The sequence below is a fragment of the Acyrthosiphon pisum genome, chromosome A1 (genome assembly GCF_005508785.2).
Source record: "Acyrthosiphon pisum isolate AL4f chromosome A1, pea_aphid_22Mar2018_4r6ur, whole genome shotgun sequence".
Taxonomy (NCBI): Eukaryota; Metazoa; Arthropoda; class Insecta; order Hemiptera; family Aphididae; genus Acyrthosiphon; species Acyrthosiphon pisum.
In genome coordinates this window covers 68,273,104-68,294,801 of record NC_042494.1, presented here as the reverse complement: position 1 = coordinate 68,294,801, position 21,698 = coordinate 68,273,104, and the positions used below count along the sequence as shown (strand labels likewise).

General features: G+C 31.1%; 1 protein-coding gene across 4 annotated transcripts; it reads left to right on the top strand.

Moving 5' to 3' along the window:
• The first annotated feature begins 8,244 nt into the window (after positions 1–8,244).
• Positions 8,245–19,715, top strand: Mf (myofilin). 4 transcript variants are annotated; one of them, NM_001163237.1, is given in 8 exon segments: positions 8,245–8,294; positions 12,368–12,475; positions 12,478–12,483; positions 12,485–12,509; positions 14,305–14,556; positions 16,524–16,706; positions 18,641–18,886; positions 19,283–19,715. In NM_001163237.1, coding segments are annotated over 7 exon segments (789 nt in total). In that variant the 5' UTR covers positions 8,245–8,294; positions 12,368–12,418; the 3' UTR covers positions 19,303–19,715.
• Positions 19,716–21,698: the final 1,983 nt, after the last annotated feature.

Below are 21,698 nucleotides of genomic sequence, written 5' to 3'. Positions count from 1 at the left end.
GATTCTGCCTTATTTAATCAAAATATTAAATACATTATTATTATCATTATACTATATACGCAAATCCGTGGTTTGAATACTCATATACTATAGTATAATATAACAGTATAATAAAGTATATATTTTTTCACTACGGTCAACCCCCATGGGAAAATTTTGTTTTTTGCACACGCATAAATGCGTGTGTGCTTTACTCCACACCCATTTGACGAATGATAATATATGTTATTATATTATATTAGATACCTACAGCAGGCGCGATGTTATAATAATAATATAGGCGGTTTAGCCCGTTATACGATAGTGTAATTTATAATATACGCGTCACAAACTACTGTATAATGGTCGGCTGTAGCAATAGCTTGTACGAATAATAATAATAATATATACGTAATTTATTACATCATTGATACGACGACGACTTACAATAATATGATATTATAATGCTCGTCCGGAAACAAGTGCGCGCCCGGTCTCCATTGACCGTGTTCATCGGGCCGAACATCCACCCGACGGAGACGACGACTAGCACTTCTACCCCCATATGCAGAGTCGGCGGCGGTGGCGGTATACAACCACACACATTACCCACACACCCGCACACCTACGCCTATTAAGGTATACAGGTACACGTTATGTCTTTTGTGAAAACCCGCCGCGGGTCTCCACCTGTTTGACTCTGCGTGCATCTCGTACATACGTGCGTGCGTGCGTAATGGTTTTCATTCATTCATAAAAAAGAAGAAGAAGAAAAAAATGAGAAAAAAAACGAAACGAAATCTCAAACGACTACGGCTACCAAATTACGATTATTACGGCGCGCACTTGTTGATGACGTGGTCGCGGCGGAGGTGACACGTAAAAAAACCGTTTATAAGAAAGAACGGGAGAAAAATATTAACCGAATACGCGTATAATATAATATAATATGTGTGCCACCGCCGCGACGTGATGCAACGGGGTGACGACTATACTATTCGTCTTTCCGCGTGGGAACTCTTCGTGGTATTGTACCTACACCGGTGCAAATCGTTTCTACATAAAATTCCTCCTCACACGCGAATACACTCGTTTTTTACCAGAGAAATACGTATCGAATCGCACGCCAACGGGCTGAACGCTCGTCAATCGTTCGGCAACGATTCGAAACGGCCGTCTTGTGTCGTCGTCGTCGCGGTGACGGACCACCGAATTCCCAGACGGGGTCGATTGAGTGCAAATCAACCCCTTACCCCTACATCGTCGGCGTACGCCACCCCCACGCGTAAGCACCACTCACGGAGTTCTGTGTGCGATGTGCGGGTTCACGGCCGAATTAAAAACAAGTTTTTTAAAAAAAAGCCGTCTCAATATGGCCTATAGGTCCGGGGTGGCCAACTTTATTCGACTTGTGAGATTTAGTTAGATGTCGCGCGATTGACCTCGACTTACTCGGATTTAACAATAACGAAAACAAATTCTCTCTCTTAACTTTCTTGGTTAAAAACACCAAGAAAAACCGTAAGGCAGTCGCGATCGACATGTTGGCTAGGTCATCGGCTGCGGCAATAATTGAGCTGGTGTGTTGTACTATCATCATCGTTGCCGTCGTTATTTCAATTATCACGCCAATGACAACAATCATAATGATTATACAAATTTGACCTCCCTCCCGAGAAGGAACCACGCACTCGACTTGGCTTTAACCCATTTCCCCGTAGAAATCTCACACGCCACGCCCACTGACTACGATCTGCAGTGCACGCGTTATCGCGTTACACTAGCGTAGACGAAAAATAGAAATATTTAGGTACCGTAATTTCACGTTATTTGTTTATTTTCGTGAGAGATTTACCAAGTCGTACTATTCTTTCAACCATGCATTCGTGGGTAGAAAAATATATAACCACTGCATTCAAATTAAAACGATTTTCTATATTTTTTATATACGCATATAATACAGTTTTATTATTAATTATTATATAATATATATCCCTGTATACAATTTTATACCTATAACTGTCCTGTAGCCTTCCAATGATTGTAGGTACGTGACACGCTATATATTTTATTTGTTGTTCTCAAACTTGATGGGGGATAAGCAGCTAGTCTATAATAATATATTTATATCTATATAATAATCCTATTTAGGTAAAATTAATTATTTTTATTGATAGTGTGATTAATGATTATTTAACTATTAGGTATATTAAATACTTTTTTTATTATCAAATTGATACGATATAATTAATTTACAATCATAATTTGTACTTCAACACCATGGTAATGAATAACCTTTTAGACACGCTCAGTGTGTAACAACAGTGTGTTTAAAAGTTAATTTTATCTCTGCATATATTTATTGCACATATTATATATTTACCGGTCTCCTCAAACGTTATATATAGCTCAAGCCTCTAAATCATGAGCTAAAAAATGTATTTTAAGGTTAGATTTGCAGAACTTTTCATGACCAAGTATAAATTAGATGCACTTCAAATTTTACTTAACGCTGTGGTGAGCATAAACAGCGAGCCCTTCAAAAATCATTTATTAAACTAAAAACAATATAAATTGGTGAAACATCGAAGTGTACGTTACAAGTACAAATTCACAATAATAATATAATATTATATAAAAACCAATCATCGTTATTTCTACATACAAATATAGTACCTAGTTATTGTAATGTTATTGAATTTATTGATATTTGAAAAAATCTATAACGAATGTGTCTAAATTTTATTTTCAACCATTGAGGCTGATGAAAGAAATAATAGATTTTAATATTAATAAAAATATGTTGATAAAGGTTTACTAATTTTCAGATCAGGCCTATACCATAATTATATATATCACCTACTCCGGTAATGTAAAGAATTAATTATGTTACGACTTACGATCCTCATGTAGCCCGGTGTTACAACTATATTAGTTTTATCATATCATATTTATTATTCGTGAAGGTATACGAATACAAAAATATAGCTCCAAACGCGGTCGAACTGATATAAAATCAATATTCAATAGATTAATTGTTTTAAAATTTATCTCTAACAAGAATTTAACAAAAAAAAGGTCAAATAAAAAAGGAAGCATTTTAAATGTCTTGGGTGAATGCCAGAATACAAAATCGTTTTAAACTTGTCACTGCAAGGCGTATAGACGGGGTTACATTTACCATCGTTCGAATTGAATTTGATATTATTTTAGTCCCTTCAAAGTTTTAAACTTCGATAATAATATGAAGTAACGTAAAATGTAATATTTATCGATTTCATAAGTTATAACTAACGAATGATCGCATCGTCTACTTAATTTAGTACTTAATTTACCTATTTTACATTTTATTTTAATACTTTTCTGATTGGTGGTGATTGGTGGGAGTGACGAAGAGGTAAGTCGTGCGTGTTCCTACATAACATAATTATAGTTGTTATCGTTTTCGAAACCTAACAAATGACCAGTAAAATATTACATTAATACTCATTATATACATGCGTACTTTGCGTAGGTACTATAAAATTAATTTAAAGTGTATTTTTATCAGCCTACGACGAGGTAACGTGAACAATATTTTGTTTGGCAACAAATTCGTATTTAGACGTCGTTATTTATGTTTCTGAAACCTATATTGGCTCGTAGTTTTGTAATCCCGGATCGGTCCCGACAGTTGCAGGACTTCAAAACCATATATGGTGATATATTTATAAAAGCAATAATCAGTTTACAATCAAGAATCGATCCGAAATGGAGTGACATAAGACCGGAAAATAATAAGTATAAATAAGTAAACGAGCGGACGGATTTTACAATAAGTCAATAACTGTGCTCAAATACAGGTACAAACAAAATCGCACATGTAAACTGACAACTTTGTCCGAGTTCTTGTCCAGAGTAAAAATATTATGTGCAATTAAGTAATCTATCTTAGCTTTTTATAAGACAACTCTTAGATATTGTTACAAAAACTAAGGTTTTAGGCCAAAATTATAATTTTTTTAAAAATATTAATACAATTTTAATCATCGAACTTTTCACGGCAGTGATATGATTATTATATTTTACCTAGGCATTATAAGTACCTATAACAATTAATACAGCAATCTTTTTTTTTTGATTCGATTGACTGATGAGGTATATAGGCCATTTAACATTTTACCTTCGAAAATAGTATTTTAAGGCAAAATCATGGTCGGGCATATATTGGGATAGGATTTTTATTTTATAACAGTACTTAAAAATGTACAAATATGATGTATTTAAAATTGTCCTTAATATTGTAAAAATGTGCTAAAAATATGCAATGAAATGAAATGAAATGTATTCAAACGTGCAAAAAACATGGTTGACTGGTGACTGACCGACGAGTGTCAACTATTGTCTGACGGTCTGAGTGTAAAAGAAATACTGAAACTATTAACTTTGTGAACTATTAACAATATTAATTGTGAGACTAATGACTATAAATAGTATATGTCTAAAATAGAGTAAATAAAAAAAGTGAAATGGTAAAATCTAAAATTTACGTCAGTGACTCGATGTATTAAAGCAATATAGTCAGCAATAAAAATGAAAATAAAAACAACATATTTTTACATGTCAGAAAAACAAATTACGACCTTTTGCTTTTTTCAAACGTTAAAAGTGAAAACAGTATTGATGCATAAATTAAATCATTTTTATTAATTAGTGTAAAATAATGTGTCTAGATCTTTTTAAATTTATTATAATATAACCACTAACAGATTCTTTCTTAGTGAATGTATGTACAGGTTAAATTAGTAGGATCTATGGTAGTAACTATGTATCTAAATACATTGAAACCTCATTAACTAGAATCGGCCAGGGACAAAAAAAAGTTTAAGCTATCGAAAATTCAAAGTATAGAAACAATTGTATTTTATTAAAAAAAAGAATTCATTTTTTATTTTGTTAATTAATTACATATGAAGGTATTCGAAAAATTTGGAAACGGCTTTATTACTATTTATATATTTTTATACGTCTTACATATTATACCAATAACAGATAATACAGCTGTACATTTATTAAGTAAAATATTTAATCACTTCATTAGTTATATACTATATAATATTATCGTTTATAAGTCCTAATATTAGTCTATTGACCGTATCCAAACTTTTTGAATACCCTGTATGTATGTATAATACATCCATTTGATAAATATAATATATGATGTAGGTACGTATAGACATTTAGAAAAAGTAGGTACTCTATAGAAGAACTATTTTTAGAAAAAAATGGTTAGTTTTTTAGTTTTGGATGAGGTTGATAGGCTGTAAAGTTTTCAATCACATTGTGCGCAGAAAAATCTCGTCTGGAATTTATGGCTGTTCTTGAATATATTTGCGTAATATCTGTAGTGTGGGCAACAGTTTAAGACGATTCTACATCGTCATCATCCGATTCTACGCCATTTGAATCGTTAGGATCTTCTTATAGAACGTTAAATCATTGAGGATTTCATCATCTGCATTTTGCAATAGGATAGTATGCTGTTAATTATTATAACATCGTAGAATCGTTATTTATGTACATACATATAGTATATACGTTATCTTTATATAGATATTATATGACCAGTCAATGTATGAATGTATGATAAATGATAATATTCCTGTAACTTTCGGCAATCATTATATTAAGTGTAAGCAATTGGAATTATAACTTATAAGCCATAATATTTTGTCGACACAAATGACTTCGACTTGTCGAGAAATTTTAGTGGGTGAAATTCTAACTATCGAAAAAATGTATTTATTATGTATTTAACTATTTATTAAAAAAATTGTATTGAAATTCAAGGGCAAGAAGTCGCTTCGAGTTATCAACATTTTACTTAATAATATAGACGTTCACAACTTATCGGGATTCCACTGTAATAATATATTTATTTTAAAGTCGGGCGTCGAGAGAACACGTCATAATATTGTGTATAGATGATACACCTAAACGATGGGAGTGGGTCGTAATATAGGATATCTGCAGTGCACAATATAATAATAATAATAATATTATCTCTGGACCAATGTGACGGCATGCTAAAGTCCTTGCGACGTGTGAAACTTACTCCGACAGCAATGACCCACAAACCCCCAAAACAGTACGAGACGCCAACGTCGTGCTATTTTCAAACGATGGACTGTGGCGATATTATTATTATGATAATATTATAAATCGTACAAGAATAATGTGTCTACTCATCCGTGCGTGGTCCACCACTCCGCACACGATGCGCACGTGTCTGTACACGCGATCCCATGGCTTTTATTTTTAATGCCGAAAAAGATAATTCTGGCGCAACGGTCGGCCGGTGATTCACTTTCCTAATTTTCACTATTGGCCATAGCCCACAGCCATCGCGGGGCAATATACGTTTTATTAGGTATTGAAATTTCGTTTTTCATTTTGAAAGTTAAATTAAAAAATGTTAGTGCGTAAACTACGTTTCTCCGACACCGCGGTTACACGCCGTCGGTATTATCAATATTTATCATCTATAGTTCGATATCGGTGTAGGTAAACGAAGGGAAACATTGTGCGTTATTCTCACGAATATGTTTAAACGTTCAATTACTATAGATACCCAATGAAAATCTGAACTCTAGAACAAAATCCGTTTAAAATTAAAAAAAAAAATTAAGATACATTGGAGTTATCTCGGACCTTAGGGTCGAACAGAAAATGAGTTATGAATTTTAATTATTTGTTATACCAAGCCTATTATAATTAATTATTTAATTATATAATATTATAAAATACTGAAACAGTATGTAAGTGAGACATGTATAAAATATACACTCCCATTACCTTACGTTTGAGTACGATCGTTTTAAATATATTTAAGTAATTTTTTTAGTTTTACTACTTAAATATTTAATAATATTATAAAAATATCAGCGAATAAAATATTTAACACCAAAAATCGAATCCCAAAATATATTATAAGATAAAATCATTATTTGATATTCAAATTTTACTTTTCTTTTCAAGTGAGAACATAATAAAAGTAATAATCAAAGTGTGCAATTTGTATATTATCTGCTTACTATATATCCTGTAATAAAATAACAATATATATTTTGTACTTTGGACTTTGAAGTATAAAATATAATATACGATAATATCTGTATATTACGTATATACTATATACAAAATTATAATAGCATAAATACATAATTTACCTTAGCTGTAATATGATATTATATTATTATATAATAATGGTAAAAATGTGCAAGACCTTTGCATAGAAAAAATATATAATATATAGGTATAATGCATTATACATGTATATGGTATAAAAATGCTATATTCAGCTTTATTTATTTCAACAATATGTCATAATATGACAATTATATTTTATTATTTAGATGTAGGTACCTGGTATCCTTTAATATATTGCAATTAAACTAGATAATGATAGCTAACAAATCATCATATAATATGAGAGATAAATTTATTTTTTCAAAATTATTGCGAGGTTTCAAAATGTTATATCTCATAAAGTCTTAAGCCATTATTTTATAATATTGTATTATCTTGATTTTAAGATAACACCTATTTACTCAATGTTTGCCATTATTTTATAATGATAACCTTATTTAAAATTATTTCTGAAATGCTTCTAATTTGAGTTCCAAAAACTTAAGAACGGAAGACTGACAATAATTATACGTCCAATCAAACAAACCTACCTTCCTAATAGTTCAAAAAACACAAACGTAATATATACATATTAAAATAAAATATATTGATGTAATAATATTATTTAGTTAGGTAACGAAACAAGCAAAGGAAAATTTTCAATGTTTTTTTTTTTTTTTTAAATTTACCAAGATACAAAGAAGTTCTTAACATAATATACAATCGTCTAGGACGTCTTGATCTCCACATTTGGCCTGTTCGACGTATGCACGTCTCGCCGGGGACGCATTTATTTATTTTTTATACGCTACTATTTTTTTTCTACGTCCGGATCTGTGCTTTTGCAAGTGGCCGCATGTGCGTGCAATTTTAATCGGCGACCCAGGGTCACAAAGATACTTCATAAATGAACGTCTTGTATTATGATAAGCCAAAAAAAAAAGTGACCGTTTAGTTTTTTTTTAAACAATATTAATACATATACACACGCCCGAGTATTGTTTGGGGGCCGAGTGGGAGGCGCGTTTCGTCAGATCCGAGCTTTATCTATTTCGAGCGGGACCCCATGACGGCGACCGAAAAAAAGTACCATCCGTTATAATTCAGTGGCGCGAAGGGACCGGCTCAAGCAACAAGACGGTTATCAGGTAAATAATACAATATTTATAATAAAACTTGTATTTATTATTTATCCCCATCCACGCCTTACTTACGTATTATCATCAATTATTATTAATTATTTTTTATAGCTGTATTTTGATTTTATATGTATTTCTGTTTTAAATGATTTTATTATTATATTAATTATATTTAATGATTATTTTACTACCCATAATATAATAGAGTTTTGATAACTTGAATTTTTTCTTCCCTTTTGAAATGTTTTTAATTTGTGTTTGAGGTATATAACTCGAAAAATACATAATACACAAGTCAAAATTATTTTTATTCCCCTCGATATTCTAGCTATCAAGATTCGACTGTATAAATGTATAGGTTTTAAATGTTATCTTTTTGATAATAGCTATTGTTTTCTATTAAATTTGCCCTGTCAAGATTTTTATTTATTTAATTAAATCATGGAAAGGAATAAAAAAGTTTCTCATCAAATTGTAATAATTAAACTTCATTATAATACGACGAAGTGTATTGAATATAAATATAAAAATGCAATTAACTAATGTTATAACTTAAAACTTTTAATGTCGAACAAGTCATAGTTATAGTATAGGTATAGTTAAAAAATAATTACAATAATTACTTGGATTAAAAAATAAATATATTGGTAGCCTTATAATCTACGTACATTTCATATGATTAAATATCAAAGTAAAAATAAAACTCAAACTCTATTAAATATCAAGCAATATAATATTAATCGTCAATAAAACGATAACATGAAAAAAAAACCTTAGAAATAATAATTTGAAACAATGCGATAAAAAAATTTAGGTAACAAGAAATTACGGTAGGTACAATACAATTTTATTGTCGCTTTTGTGATTGGTTCAATTGTAGAAATATAATATCTAAAGTTTCATTTCTCGAATTCGCACCTTATAACAGCTATACCTCTGTAATACCCATCGTGACAATTTTTTTTTTCAATAATATTTTCCTTCCATTAACCGTACGATATACGCGCGTAGCCTAGTTGGCGGACTTACAGTAAAATACAATTCGGGTTTTCCCTTTTTCGGTCAGTGGGCTTTCGGTCTGTCCGATTGTGTGTCCAAAATAAGCGAAGTGCAAACGAACGGTGGTTGGCCCGGATTCCTTGGGTTTATTATAAGTCTTGGCCACCATCCATAGTCGGTATGACGGCGGCAGATTAGTGGTTTGCGGGATGTCTATCTTTAAAGTCTACTAGTTTGCACAACACTAAGGATCGTGAAATGTAAAAAAAGTACGATAATTTATTATTTTCGTGCAATAAAAATATGATAGTAGTATTTCAATAATTATTCATTTTTGAGCGTAGCGTGTAACCATATAATATAAACTCGGGTGGATAATAATTAACCTACCTAATCTGTTACACGATTTTGGTAAGACGATTTCACCGAATCTACCAAACACACGATTAGTAAAATAAAATATTATTATAATGTACCTAATAAATAAACCATGAACTTTTATCCTAAAAATATCGTAACCATTAAAAACATTTTGTATTGTATATATACTTATTATACAGTACAAAAAATGCATGTATATTATATTTCTCAATATCAATAATATATAATATTGAGTACTGACGCCCAAAAGGGTAAAAGAGTATATACACAGAGTTGTTTATAGTATAAATATTACCTACATTAATTTATCTTTATAATAACTAAATTAATTAAATTTATATTAAATATAACAACTAATATTGTACATAGGTAATAACATTTTAATAATATTTTAAAATATCTTAGCACCCATGTGAGAACAATTTACTATTCAAAATTTGAACATAACAATTAATCATCGATATGGCTCAATAGATTACAGTAGTGTGTAATTTTCGGGTTAGTGTTTACTATCCCAATTATTATTATAAATTAGGCATCGACCGACTTTTCCAATGCAATTTTAAATAAATAATAATATAAAGCACAATTAATATTACCTATTTATCTATATTGTAGAAAAAATAAAAAAGTATGGTTTAAAGATTTCTCACTTATACGACTTTTTGGTCGTGGAGGCACAGTCGTATACATTCATGGTCAGACACGATGGATTTCGCTTTCGGATTTTGTAAAAACGTACCCGAGAACCCTAAAAAAAAAACTCATTAGTCAGCCGTCCTTAGACAAAATAATATAAATGGGTCTCGGCTGAACACGGGGCTGTTGGCCTAACCTTTCTCAAGGAAAATACTTGACCCGGTGCCAATGATCAACGTCTATTTGTACACAAGTCCAAAAAACCATCATTTGGCTTCGAATTTACGCATGCATCAGTCAATAGCCCGTTGAATAATTGCATAATCTTAAAAGATGTTCTAATTATAATGAAATTTAATTGCTTTTCCAGACAGTAAAGGTCGTTATAGACATATTATAATTAGATTTGCATCGAATACGTTAACCGGTAATAATACAAATGTAATAATATAAACTATAATATATAGGTAGGTAGTGATTTTACTATTATTTTTTTAATATCAAAAGCGCCGCCGATGGATCTATTATTACTGTCCGAAATATACGCGTTTGTAAATAATACAACCTCGGTCAATAACTATATTAATAATAACATTATATCATAGCATCAGGCTGTAAACAGCTTATTATCATTGCTATATATATCTATCTTCGAATAAAAAACAAAGTCATTCTTCTCGTTAACATCCGACGATCTTGGGATTTACGGGAAAACGAATAACAACCAGAAAAGAATTAAAAAAAAAATAATAATAATAGAGCAAAATACATCAAGGTCAAATGGCCAATAAACAGGCGTCACTTTTAAAGATGCGTGCAAATTACGGTATAATAATAGAGCAGGCTGGGCGGTGTATGCCAAAAAAAGCCCACGGGAAACTGTCGTGTAGCCCCCAACGGTTTCCAGATGCTAATTCTGCACTTGAGTTTCGCTTCTCCCTCCAATCGCTCGCAACTATTTATCATAACCAACACTAATTTATAAATACTATTCGGCCAAAACAACAATACGTGCGTAGTTCGGGAAATGCCGATGATGGTATCGTTTAAATAGGAATGTTCAGTATACTTCGAACTTGCGTGGCTGACTGGTGTGGTACATTTATCTGACTCACTTACAACAGGTAGGTAACCGACTTTACGTTTGAAACGGAATTACTTTTCATATCATTCACAATATTTCATTATCATCCCTCGATATCAAAACAAATTTGTTTATTGATTTATTATAGTATAACCGTTTTATTTTTAATCGGCTTTGATAAAAAATTAATTAAAAGTTTACACAACAAACAATTGACATCTAACAAGTTTAATTTACCAAATAAAATAATAGGTAATTACAGTTTCAATAGGTAATTTCACTTCAATTTTTTTTTTTTTTAATACGCTCGGGATACGAATCGAATTGTTTTGATACTTCTAAATAATCTTAAGGATATTTTAATTTACAATAATAAATTAAGCTTTATGTTCTGTATACAAAATATTATGGTGACCGCGCTTTCGTGATAAGGTGGACCGTTTAAACGCGTTTTGTGATAAAACCAATTAAATCTACTATTACTCCCTAGCATTTTTATCAGCATAATTTATTATCTTCAATATTGTTCAACAATAAATACATTTAAAACTATAATCGTATACTATTATAGAGTGCTAACAGTAAAAATTTGTCTTCGGTTTATGGTAAATTTTTTTTTTCAGTAGGTAATAGTTCGAACTATACAAACGCCAATATAAACCCCCAAACACGTGGCACAAGTATATTGAACACTCAAATTGAGTTCTTAATAGCATTGTGTTTTCTAAATGTCATCCAAAGAAGCGTACCTACAGTAGTTGTAGACAAAGTGTTTCTACAATTGACCGTTCAAAGCCCGCGTAATTCGTTTTAAACTGTAAATCGACTGCTCGCCATACTCCTGTTTCACTATAATTGTGTGTCGGTCACACGATGGCTAACCCTCGTCACATCCTCCAGATTGAAGAGGGTCACAACACCTAGCGTATATATACCATCTAAAAGTAACAGCATGTCTTTTTTTTCTTTCTGTTTACAGGAAGTCTCTTGTTTTTAATTCATTACATCGTAGCCACACAAGAACACGAAAATGTTGAAACAACACTTTGACATGATCGGCAGGAACGAACCCATCCAGAGAAAAGCCAATTCTGGGCAATCCTACGTCAGAGCATTAAAAGGTACGTGTAATGTGCATAATATTATAATAATTATGCAGCGCCATACAATTTTTTTTCTCATCATTAGATATATTTGCCCGCTCGTTTGAATAAAAAAAAAAGTTCTGCTTTCGTGAGATTTTCTGATCGTATGCGCGTTTTATGCGATACGAAGTGTAATATACGAGTTATTTCTGTTGGTCGTTATATTCTGACCGACTGTAAAAAACACGCGACAACAGACAGCTAAATTTATTATCATCGTCGTAGAAACTAGGATGACTCGGCTTAAGTGGTACCTACCTATATTCAGCACGTTACAGTAAAGACCGTTTTGCTGTAAAACCGTATTCATGTTGTCACAACAACTCGTAGGCGTCTTTTAATTGGAACGTTTTTTTTAAAAATTTTAAAATAGATTCTCGAGATCGTTAAAACACTGCACCACCACCATTCAAATAAAACTAGGCTAATACATATTTTATGTCATTATTATTATTATTATTATTATTATTATTATTTTTAATTGTATTAATAATATTAATTCAAATACAATTCGTGCAAATTATAACAGCTGTATGTAGGTTACGGTACATTTAGTGATAATTCAATTTTTATCCGAAACAACAATTTTGATAATAATACACGAACCATTGACCAACTTACTGAAACCGAAATGCTCAATAAAATCTATTTATATCCATTATATTGTGTAATGTCGCTCTTCAGGGAACTATTTTATAAACAACGCATTCCGAGACGAATATTAAATAAATAACCACGCTTTCGATTTGAATAACTGCAGTTCCCTGGACGCTCGTTTAATCGGCAACTAAGCATACACCAATGGATATCTATTGCACGATAAAAGGGTTTCAATAGTGTTTCGACAATCCAATAATAATATTACAAATCGCTGGCCATTTGAATGTAGACGCGTGTCTTAATCAAATACGCAGTCGTGTTTCAATTTAAACTATATAGGGACAACATATGACAGCTATTTCCATTGATTCTACCAGTATAAGTCGTTTTAAACATCCTAACGATTCCACCACCTACTGATTTTGGCAAGTGGTCATCCCATCAACTTAATATTAATTATTAAAATCAAATGTAATAATTAACATCAATACTAACCTATACTAATATAATAAAATATAAAATATCATAATACAACACATTGTACATTTTTTCAAAATTTTGAATAATCGTCACTTATTTATTTTTAGTTACTTTTACTATAATTTCCACATACTTTCCTGGTTCCGTTAAACTTAAAATTTCAAATTAATAGAATCGAAAGCTAAGTTGTTTTAAAATTACCTGTATTGGAGGAACAGATGGACGTCTTTCGTTGATAAACAAAAAAAAATGCCTTTAGAATCGATTAAATCCCCTACTGTCTAGTAGATACCTTACTTATAACCACATAGAACGGGACCTTAACAGAATTTTTACACCACTCGACCCCATGCAACAATTTCAGACCTATTAACTTGTTATTTGATTTTAAAATATAATAATATTATTTAAGACGTTACCTACCTATGTTTATACATATTTTAGATATATATATAAATTATTTTAGTTATAAATAATAATAAAAATAATATTTTGAACTTTAAATTCAATAAAAATATGTTTAATATAGCCTATAGGAATACCGGGAGATTTTTTTAAATTAAAATGATATGTACGTTATTAGATATAATATTTTAATATTCTCTGGGGGGGGGGGGGGGGATGTGCTAATTTCAATCATATATTACGGCGTTCTAACGATATTGTTTTTGTTTATCCTTTCCGCAAACAGGATCCGACGACATGAGGGCACCGGAAATCACACACTACCACACCCCCGGCAGGGGAGTGTTCAGGCCCATCTTGAGCGCCGACTACCCGACATGGCCCAGCTACAAGTCCATCTACGACGACCCAAAGCACCCATCTGACAGAATCAACACACCGGGATACCGTTACCTGCCAATCTCCAGAGACACATACGGCATTTCGCCCAGGAACATTTACCCGCACAACTACCACTCCGACCGCTATCCTTCATACGGTACGTACTGATGACGACGTCGCCGAACACGCAAACCAACCACCGCTATATAATATAATAATACTATAATATGTACCGCTATATAATAATAATAATAATAATACTATTTCTACAGAAGCTATATTATAATATTATTATAATCTCTGTACACAACCAACAATCTAATCAACAGCAATAATAATCATATTAATAATAGTAATACATTGATCAAATTTCATTTTCTTTCCGCAAACGATTTCAGAAAAATGTCGCAAATGTCACGTGCCGCTAAAGCGAGAATACTGATATATTATAATATTATGTTTATATTTTGTTTACTGTTATTTTTGTTATCGCGGAATTTCTATATGTGTATACCCCACTTTGGCACCCGTCACGTTCGGCCTTTGCGGTATTTTTTTTCACACTTTCTTCGTCCATTTCACACCAACCCGACCGATCGATCGGTGTAATAACTGTAATACTTTACGAACGACCGAGATCGCCATTCAATAATGACATGAAATTCCGTGCACGTTACGAATTCTATTTCAAAACGTCCTTTGAATGCTCACCACCAAGGCAATCATTATTATATTATATCATATATTATACATCTTAATATGAAAAGGCAATCTTTTTGTTTTTTTTTTTTCATTAAAATAACGGTAAATATATTAATTTATTATAATTATTTAGATATCGCTTAGACAGACGTATAGGTGTTATCAGAAATAAATATTGTAGCGTATATTGATAAACTATATATTATTTTATACTCCAAAAGTATAATACTGTTACCGAATTCTGTTTTGTATTATGTATACAATATTGTTGTTGTTGCCTTTATTATAATTTTTTGTTTATATGATTTAATTATTTTTTTGAAATATAATTACTTACTATTTAAATATTTTGTTTCGCTATATTTTTGAAAACCCATCACGCCTGGATAAGAAAAAATAAGGCACCAAGTACCAAACTTGCAGTACTTACGTCCAATAAAACATCATTCGATGACGTAAATAAAAAATTCGTACAGAAAAAATATGATGATCATTATGTACCAATATAATAATAATTAATTATTATTTTATTATGTTAATACATTATTATGATATTCAAACAATGATTTTACTAAAGCTTCTTAAAACCCGCTACCGCTTGGGTTTACCTAAAGTAATAACGTGATCTAACTTAATAATTGATTGAATGATAATTTATTTTTGTCATCTAAACACGCAATCTAAACCAACAGAAGCTTTCAATCTGCGTATTTATTAACTACGAACCATTTTAAGCTTAATTGATGCGAGTGACTACAATCATACATAATATAACAAATCAATACCCCGAAGGTACGAACGCCTAATGCAGTAACCATAGGTAAGTATGTAAAATATTATTTTAATAATATGTACTTACAACAATATCACAGTAGCAGCTGGAGACGACTCTCGCGATGCATATTATTATTTTATTACACAACTCAGTGGCGTATCCGGGATTTTGCTTGGGGGTGCCGCTTATGGTTATTAAATATTGTTACCTAGGAGTGAGGAGAAGCTCATCTAGGATCCCTCAAAAGTTGGGTACACCTACAACAAAGTACACAAGGTGTACGCTGGGTATATACAATGTGAGACTTTTGCAGCTACCTTATTCATATAAATTACAATTTTAATGCATGGTTACGTCTTCCGCGTATTACTTTAACACAACACTTAGAAATCATTTTTGAACTGTTATGGAATTTCGGGATGGGCTGCAGCCCCCCTCTCAATTCCCGGTTACGCCACTGATATATCAGTATCATTTCCGATACAGTTTCCGTCGATAACACGCATTATAATAATTATGTCTCTTACGCACCGCTGCTATATACCACCTATACCAACATAACACATTATTATGCATAACAACCTACCTATACGTGCCAACGAGTGCGATAAATGATAATAACGTGGGCTTATTATATCCGTGTTCAGATCACTATCACAGCGAACCGTACAAAGCGCTACAAGATTGGACGGATCATTTGGATCGCATGGCCGAACTAAACAAAATATTCCCCGGAGACCATCCGGCGTACTACGAGCCAAAGAAACCCTTACCGTTACCGGAGAGACGAGCAAAATCCCTACCACCCGTCAGAGGTTACAACTTTTCAGGTAACGTTATCCGAAACAGTCGTACTAAGTACCGAGTATGCGGTACCTGTAATATATAATTATATATACCTACTCATTATTAACGATATCGAGTCGGCATTGGCACAAATAGCGTTTGAGATTTGGAGGGCTAAAGCCTTACCTTGATAATATTGAATAAGCTTAAAACAAAATGTAGGGAATGTTTGGGGAGCTATGGACATTTTTAGGAGGGCTTAGCTTTAGTCAGGTTTAATAGAAAAGCCGGACACACGATTCGGAGATACATATATCAATAAATCGTTGCATCGAAAAACATTTCCTGAGCACAAACTGCGGGTAAAAATCATACGACTGCTGACATATTTTTTTTATACACTTCAGAAGATAAAAATATAAACATTTTGAAAACAAAAACGTACATTTTAGACTTTAGAGAATCCTATAGCGGGATGTGAAAACTAAAACAATTATTCTCGCGTCAAATCTCTGTTACAAATGATAACACAATATCATCGTGATATTGTCCGCACAGATCATAGGTGCGCGTGAAATAAGATCATAGATATTACGGTTTCTATAGTGTTGGTTAAAACATAATATTATTATAAACAGTGGTAAAAAGACTTAATGAGATATTCATTACAATAAGATACGCAGTTTAACAAACTGACTTTAATGCATATTATATTGTTGGGCTATTAAAAGTGTATAGTCAATTAGATATTAATGACGAGAAAACGCGTTTTGAACATAATGAGCGTTTTTGTGTGAAAAAACATTGCTAATGTTTGTCAAAAAAAAAAACTATACATCATTAAGATTTACGATTTACGACCGTCTTTGCATTCGTTGTCCGTTGTTTGAATAAGTAAGCCAGCTGATTCAGTTAACGTAATAGACACTCGTTATTTAAAAATCTATTAACGTTTTAGAAAATAATTTTTTTACATAATTTTAATTTGTTATAAAACAACATTTTTGAAAAAATGATAATTTTTACAATTTTAATCGTTTGAAGTATAAATGGATAGGTGGAGTAGTGAATCAACTTTTGGTGTTATGGACACCTGTGCTACAGTTCAACTTAAAAAAATTATAACTTATAAACTTATAACTCAAAACTTACAAGCTATACTCGTTCAATAATCGATTTTTATACAACGAATTGCTCTGAAAAATATTCTGCTTTGGAGTATAAGAAATTAAAAATGGATGTTTTCATTAAAAAAGTAGAAACTTAAAAACCGATGATGATAAAAATAGTAAAATATTTAATTTTTTTCATAAATGTTGTTTCGTAATAACTTGACATCAATAAAAATACAAATTATTTTTGAAATTAAGAATGTTCTTTGGTAAAAAATAACGCCTGTACATATTATAGATATAATATATTATCAACTTGTAGTTAAATCGGGGCAAGTACCTACATTTTTTTTTTAATCAAAAGATTGTGAGTAGGTATAATATTTAAGGTATATTCCTGTCGAGTTCTCATCGTAATATCATTGATTATAAATACTAGTATTTAGAATCAATCGTTATATTAAACGTTACGCGTCACGGCCGTTAAAGGCTAGAAAAGTCCCCAAGAACAAACGAAACTGCGTGTTACTTTTGCCCCGTGAAACTCTGAGCCCGTAGTCTGTAATTGAGGCGTCTAGAATACAAGGGGTATATTATGTGACATTTTTAAAAAATCTTATTTAAGTGCATAGCTAAAATACAAATTTTCCGTTTTATTTGGCGGTAAAGAGATAAAAGTGAATTATTAGTTATGTGCTGCGATCTGTAAGCGAATTTATTCTGGATTAGCAGAAAAGAGATACAAGTGCACCTATTTCAGACTTGACTATTACGAATTTCAAATAATGTAAATTGTACTACTTGTGTTCTAAGCGCATCGTATAATATGACAATATGTGGTTTTTAATGTTGTTGTTCTACAACAGGTTTACCTATTTACTCGACCGGCGGCGTTAAGAGACGACCACTGTCCGAGTTATTTGAGCCGAGCGTATACACACCCAGGTCCAGATACGTCCGGGACCCATGGTGGTGGGAATACCCACACCTGAAACCCTTCACTCCGGTTAGTTCATCGTACAGGCCACCCGCAAAATCTTATCTGAGGAACAGCTACTTGTCACCGGTGAAGAGGACCTACTTATGGGGACACCATCCCATCAGGCCGTTCAGTGAGTATTATTGATATATAGTATATTATTATTATATATTTTAATATTTATATTTATTATTTAAAATATGAGTAATTATATTATTATTATTCACAGCGATGAGTTTATTACTCATGGGAGACTAACCAATATTTTGATTATTTTCCCAGCGTTATTATTATTAAATATTAATATTATTTAAATAATATGTTGATATTTATCACTTCCCTTCAAGCTAAGAGCCACTAGTGGATGACTTCTTAATCACATCTACCATGCTATTTTTAAGTCCTTTATCACATATACATAATATGCTAAGTACCCAGTATATACTAACCCAGTATATTTCTTATACAAACAAAAAAATTTAAAGTGCAAAAACGTTTCTATAATTGTGGTTTCGTGTTTATTTTTCAGCTCCAAGCTACTATTATTAAAAACAAAATCAGAAAAACAAAAAATAAATGTCTCAAAAAAGTACAAACTCTACCATGGATCAGCCATCATCGTCTCCATCTAAAAGTCGAGTTCAAACACGAAACGCCACGCAAATAACGCAATTATCGTGAGAAGCTAAACAGTCGAAAATGTAATAATTTATTTTTATATACATCACTTCGAAACACTTCAGTCCATCAATTGCATTGTTTATTATTTATTAAATGTATTGACACACACACTGCGCTTTAATAAACAGAATCCGGAAGTCTGTTTTTAGCGTTTTAATCATTACTCAATAATACATACCATACATATTATATCATTATAAATTCATGTTAATATTGTACGAATTATTGACATGTTAATTTCCTCGTACGCGTTTAAAAATAAACCATCTTACATTGATTTAAACTATCCATCACATATTTTAATGCAACTGATCGATTACGGATCCAAAATGTAATCATAATTCAAGTCATACATTCTCATTCAGTCTATAATTAATTTATTGGCTACAATTTCGCAAAACGTATAGATATTTCATCGTTCTGTGCAGTACCTACAAGTAAATGTTTTTTCTAAATAAAACATTATACGAGATAATTATAATAATACAATACCATTGAAGTCAAGTCAAGATTTTTCAAGTATACAACTCTATAAGTGTATACTTACAATATTGATAGCATATATTTAGGTAAATATTAGACCACGTGATTGTAATATTATTTTAATACCAACCAATTACGACGGGTCTTACAGTATGATGGATGAATTAACACGACCTAATGCAGATGTAGATTGGAATTGATACTGAATTCTCTCCGTGGCTGGTGGAATCCAGAGTACCAAACCGTCTTGACTTCTTCAAAATTACCTATATAGGTTTTGTTGATTCAAATGTTGAAAATCAAGTGTCGTATAACTTAGCTTGACTTTGCTTATATTATGACAGCGACCAGCGCCTATGGTCTCGTGTTAGCCCTGTAAGACGAGCTGTATCCATTGAATGGTTGAATTTCATAATATATCGTTACCGTAGTTGGGATCAAGTCCGGATTAAGACTTCTCGGGTCTCGAGGACCAAGAACTGATAATAGGTTGTGGGACCACATCAATCAGAAACAAATTACAATCCTGTACTTATCCCAGTTTGAACATTGAAATGCTGACATAAATTTAAAAATGTATAATTAATAATGATATTGTATTATAAATAGGTATAGAATTGTATGTACAATGTAAAATTAATCAAAGATAGAACTTTCATTAAATTTAAACTAAAATACTAAAATGTTACTTTTTATAAAATAAAATAATTTAATATCCCAACATTTTTTTACATATTACATAAAATATAACTTCAATAGACGCGTATTACGTTGCGTAATGACACAGAATTAACACTTGTACAAACATATATAATTATTAGTTATTTTTATAAAATACTATACGTCTTATCATATAATGATTTTCAATAAAATAATATAAGTAATTTAAAAGTTCAAATTTTCATAAATATAAGCCACAATAAATAGGTACATTTATTTTTATTGATAAAACAACTGAATAAATAAAAATAAAATATTATTTAATTTTTAAATCGCTATAAATAATCATAATGTACTAATTGAGTGTAATATTTGTCCATGTTTAGTGTTTTAAAATGTATAATAATATGTATATCTATTTCAACAATATCAACATTTTATAAAAAAAATTAGAAACATTGTAGATAATTTGTAGAAGCTTTAAAACAAAATTGTTCATGACTTCCTCCTATTTTTCTCTTGTTTAATCCACTACGAGGTATTTTTTATTTCAAATATTACAACTTATAAAAATATATTTTTATAAGCTACATGTATCTGGTTTAAATAGTTTAATGCATTTTTACTAAATGCAGAAATATATGCCTACCCAACTTTTAGTACCTATATAAGGAGTGGGAGCAAAAGTGTGAACGAAATAAAACTAGAATATAGTGATTTTTTGTAATTATTAAAATATGTTTTTTGGGAAAATATTTTATAGACTAATAAAAGAAGGCTTTATTAAATTTCCATACTTAAGCTATTAAAATAAAAAATATATTTTTAACTTAATTTGGAATTTTTTGTAATTTTGAAAAAATATTAGACCTTTAAACGCAGATTTAACTCTTTCCTTAAAATAGTAAATACTATATCCTTCTTCAACATTTTAAATATATAAATATATCACCTAAATTACAAATTGTCTCTATTCACAGGCTCAAAATCTTCTATACCCATGCTCTGATTCACTAGTTTTGCATTCCGTAAACTAACAAGGCCTAATACTATACCTGTCTACCTCCCGATTAATTCAAATACTCAATACTAAAATAGTCTAATACAATTATGTAATTCCA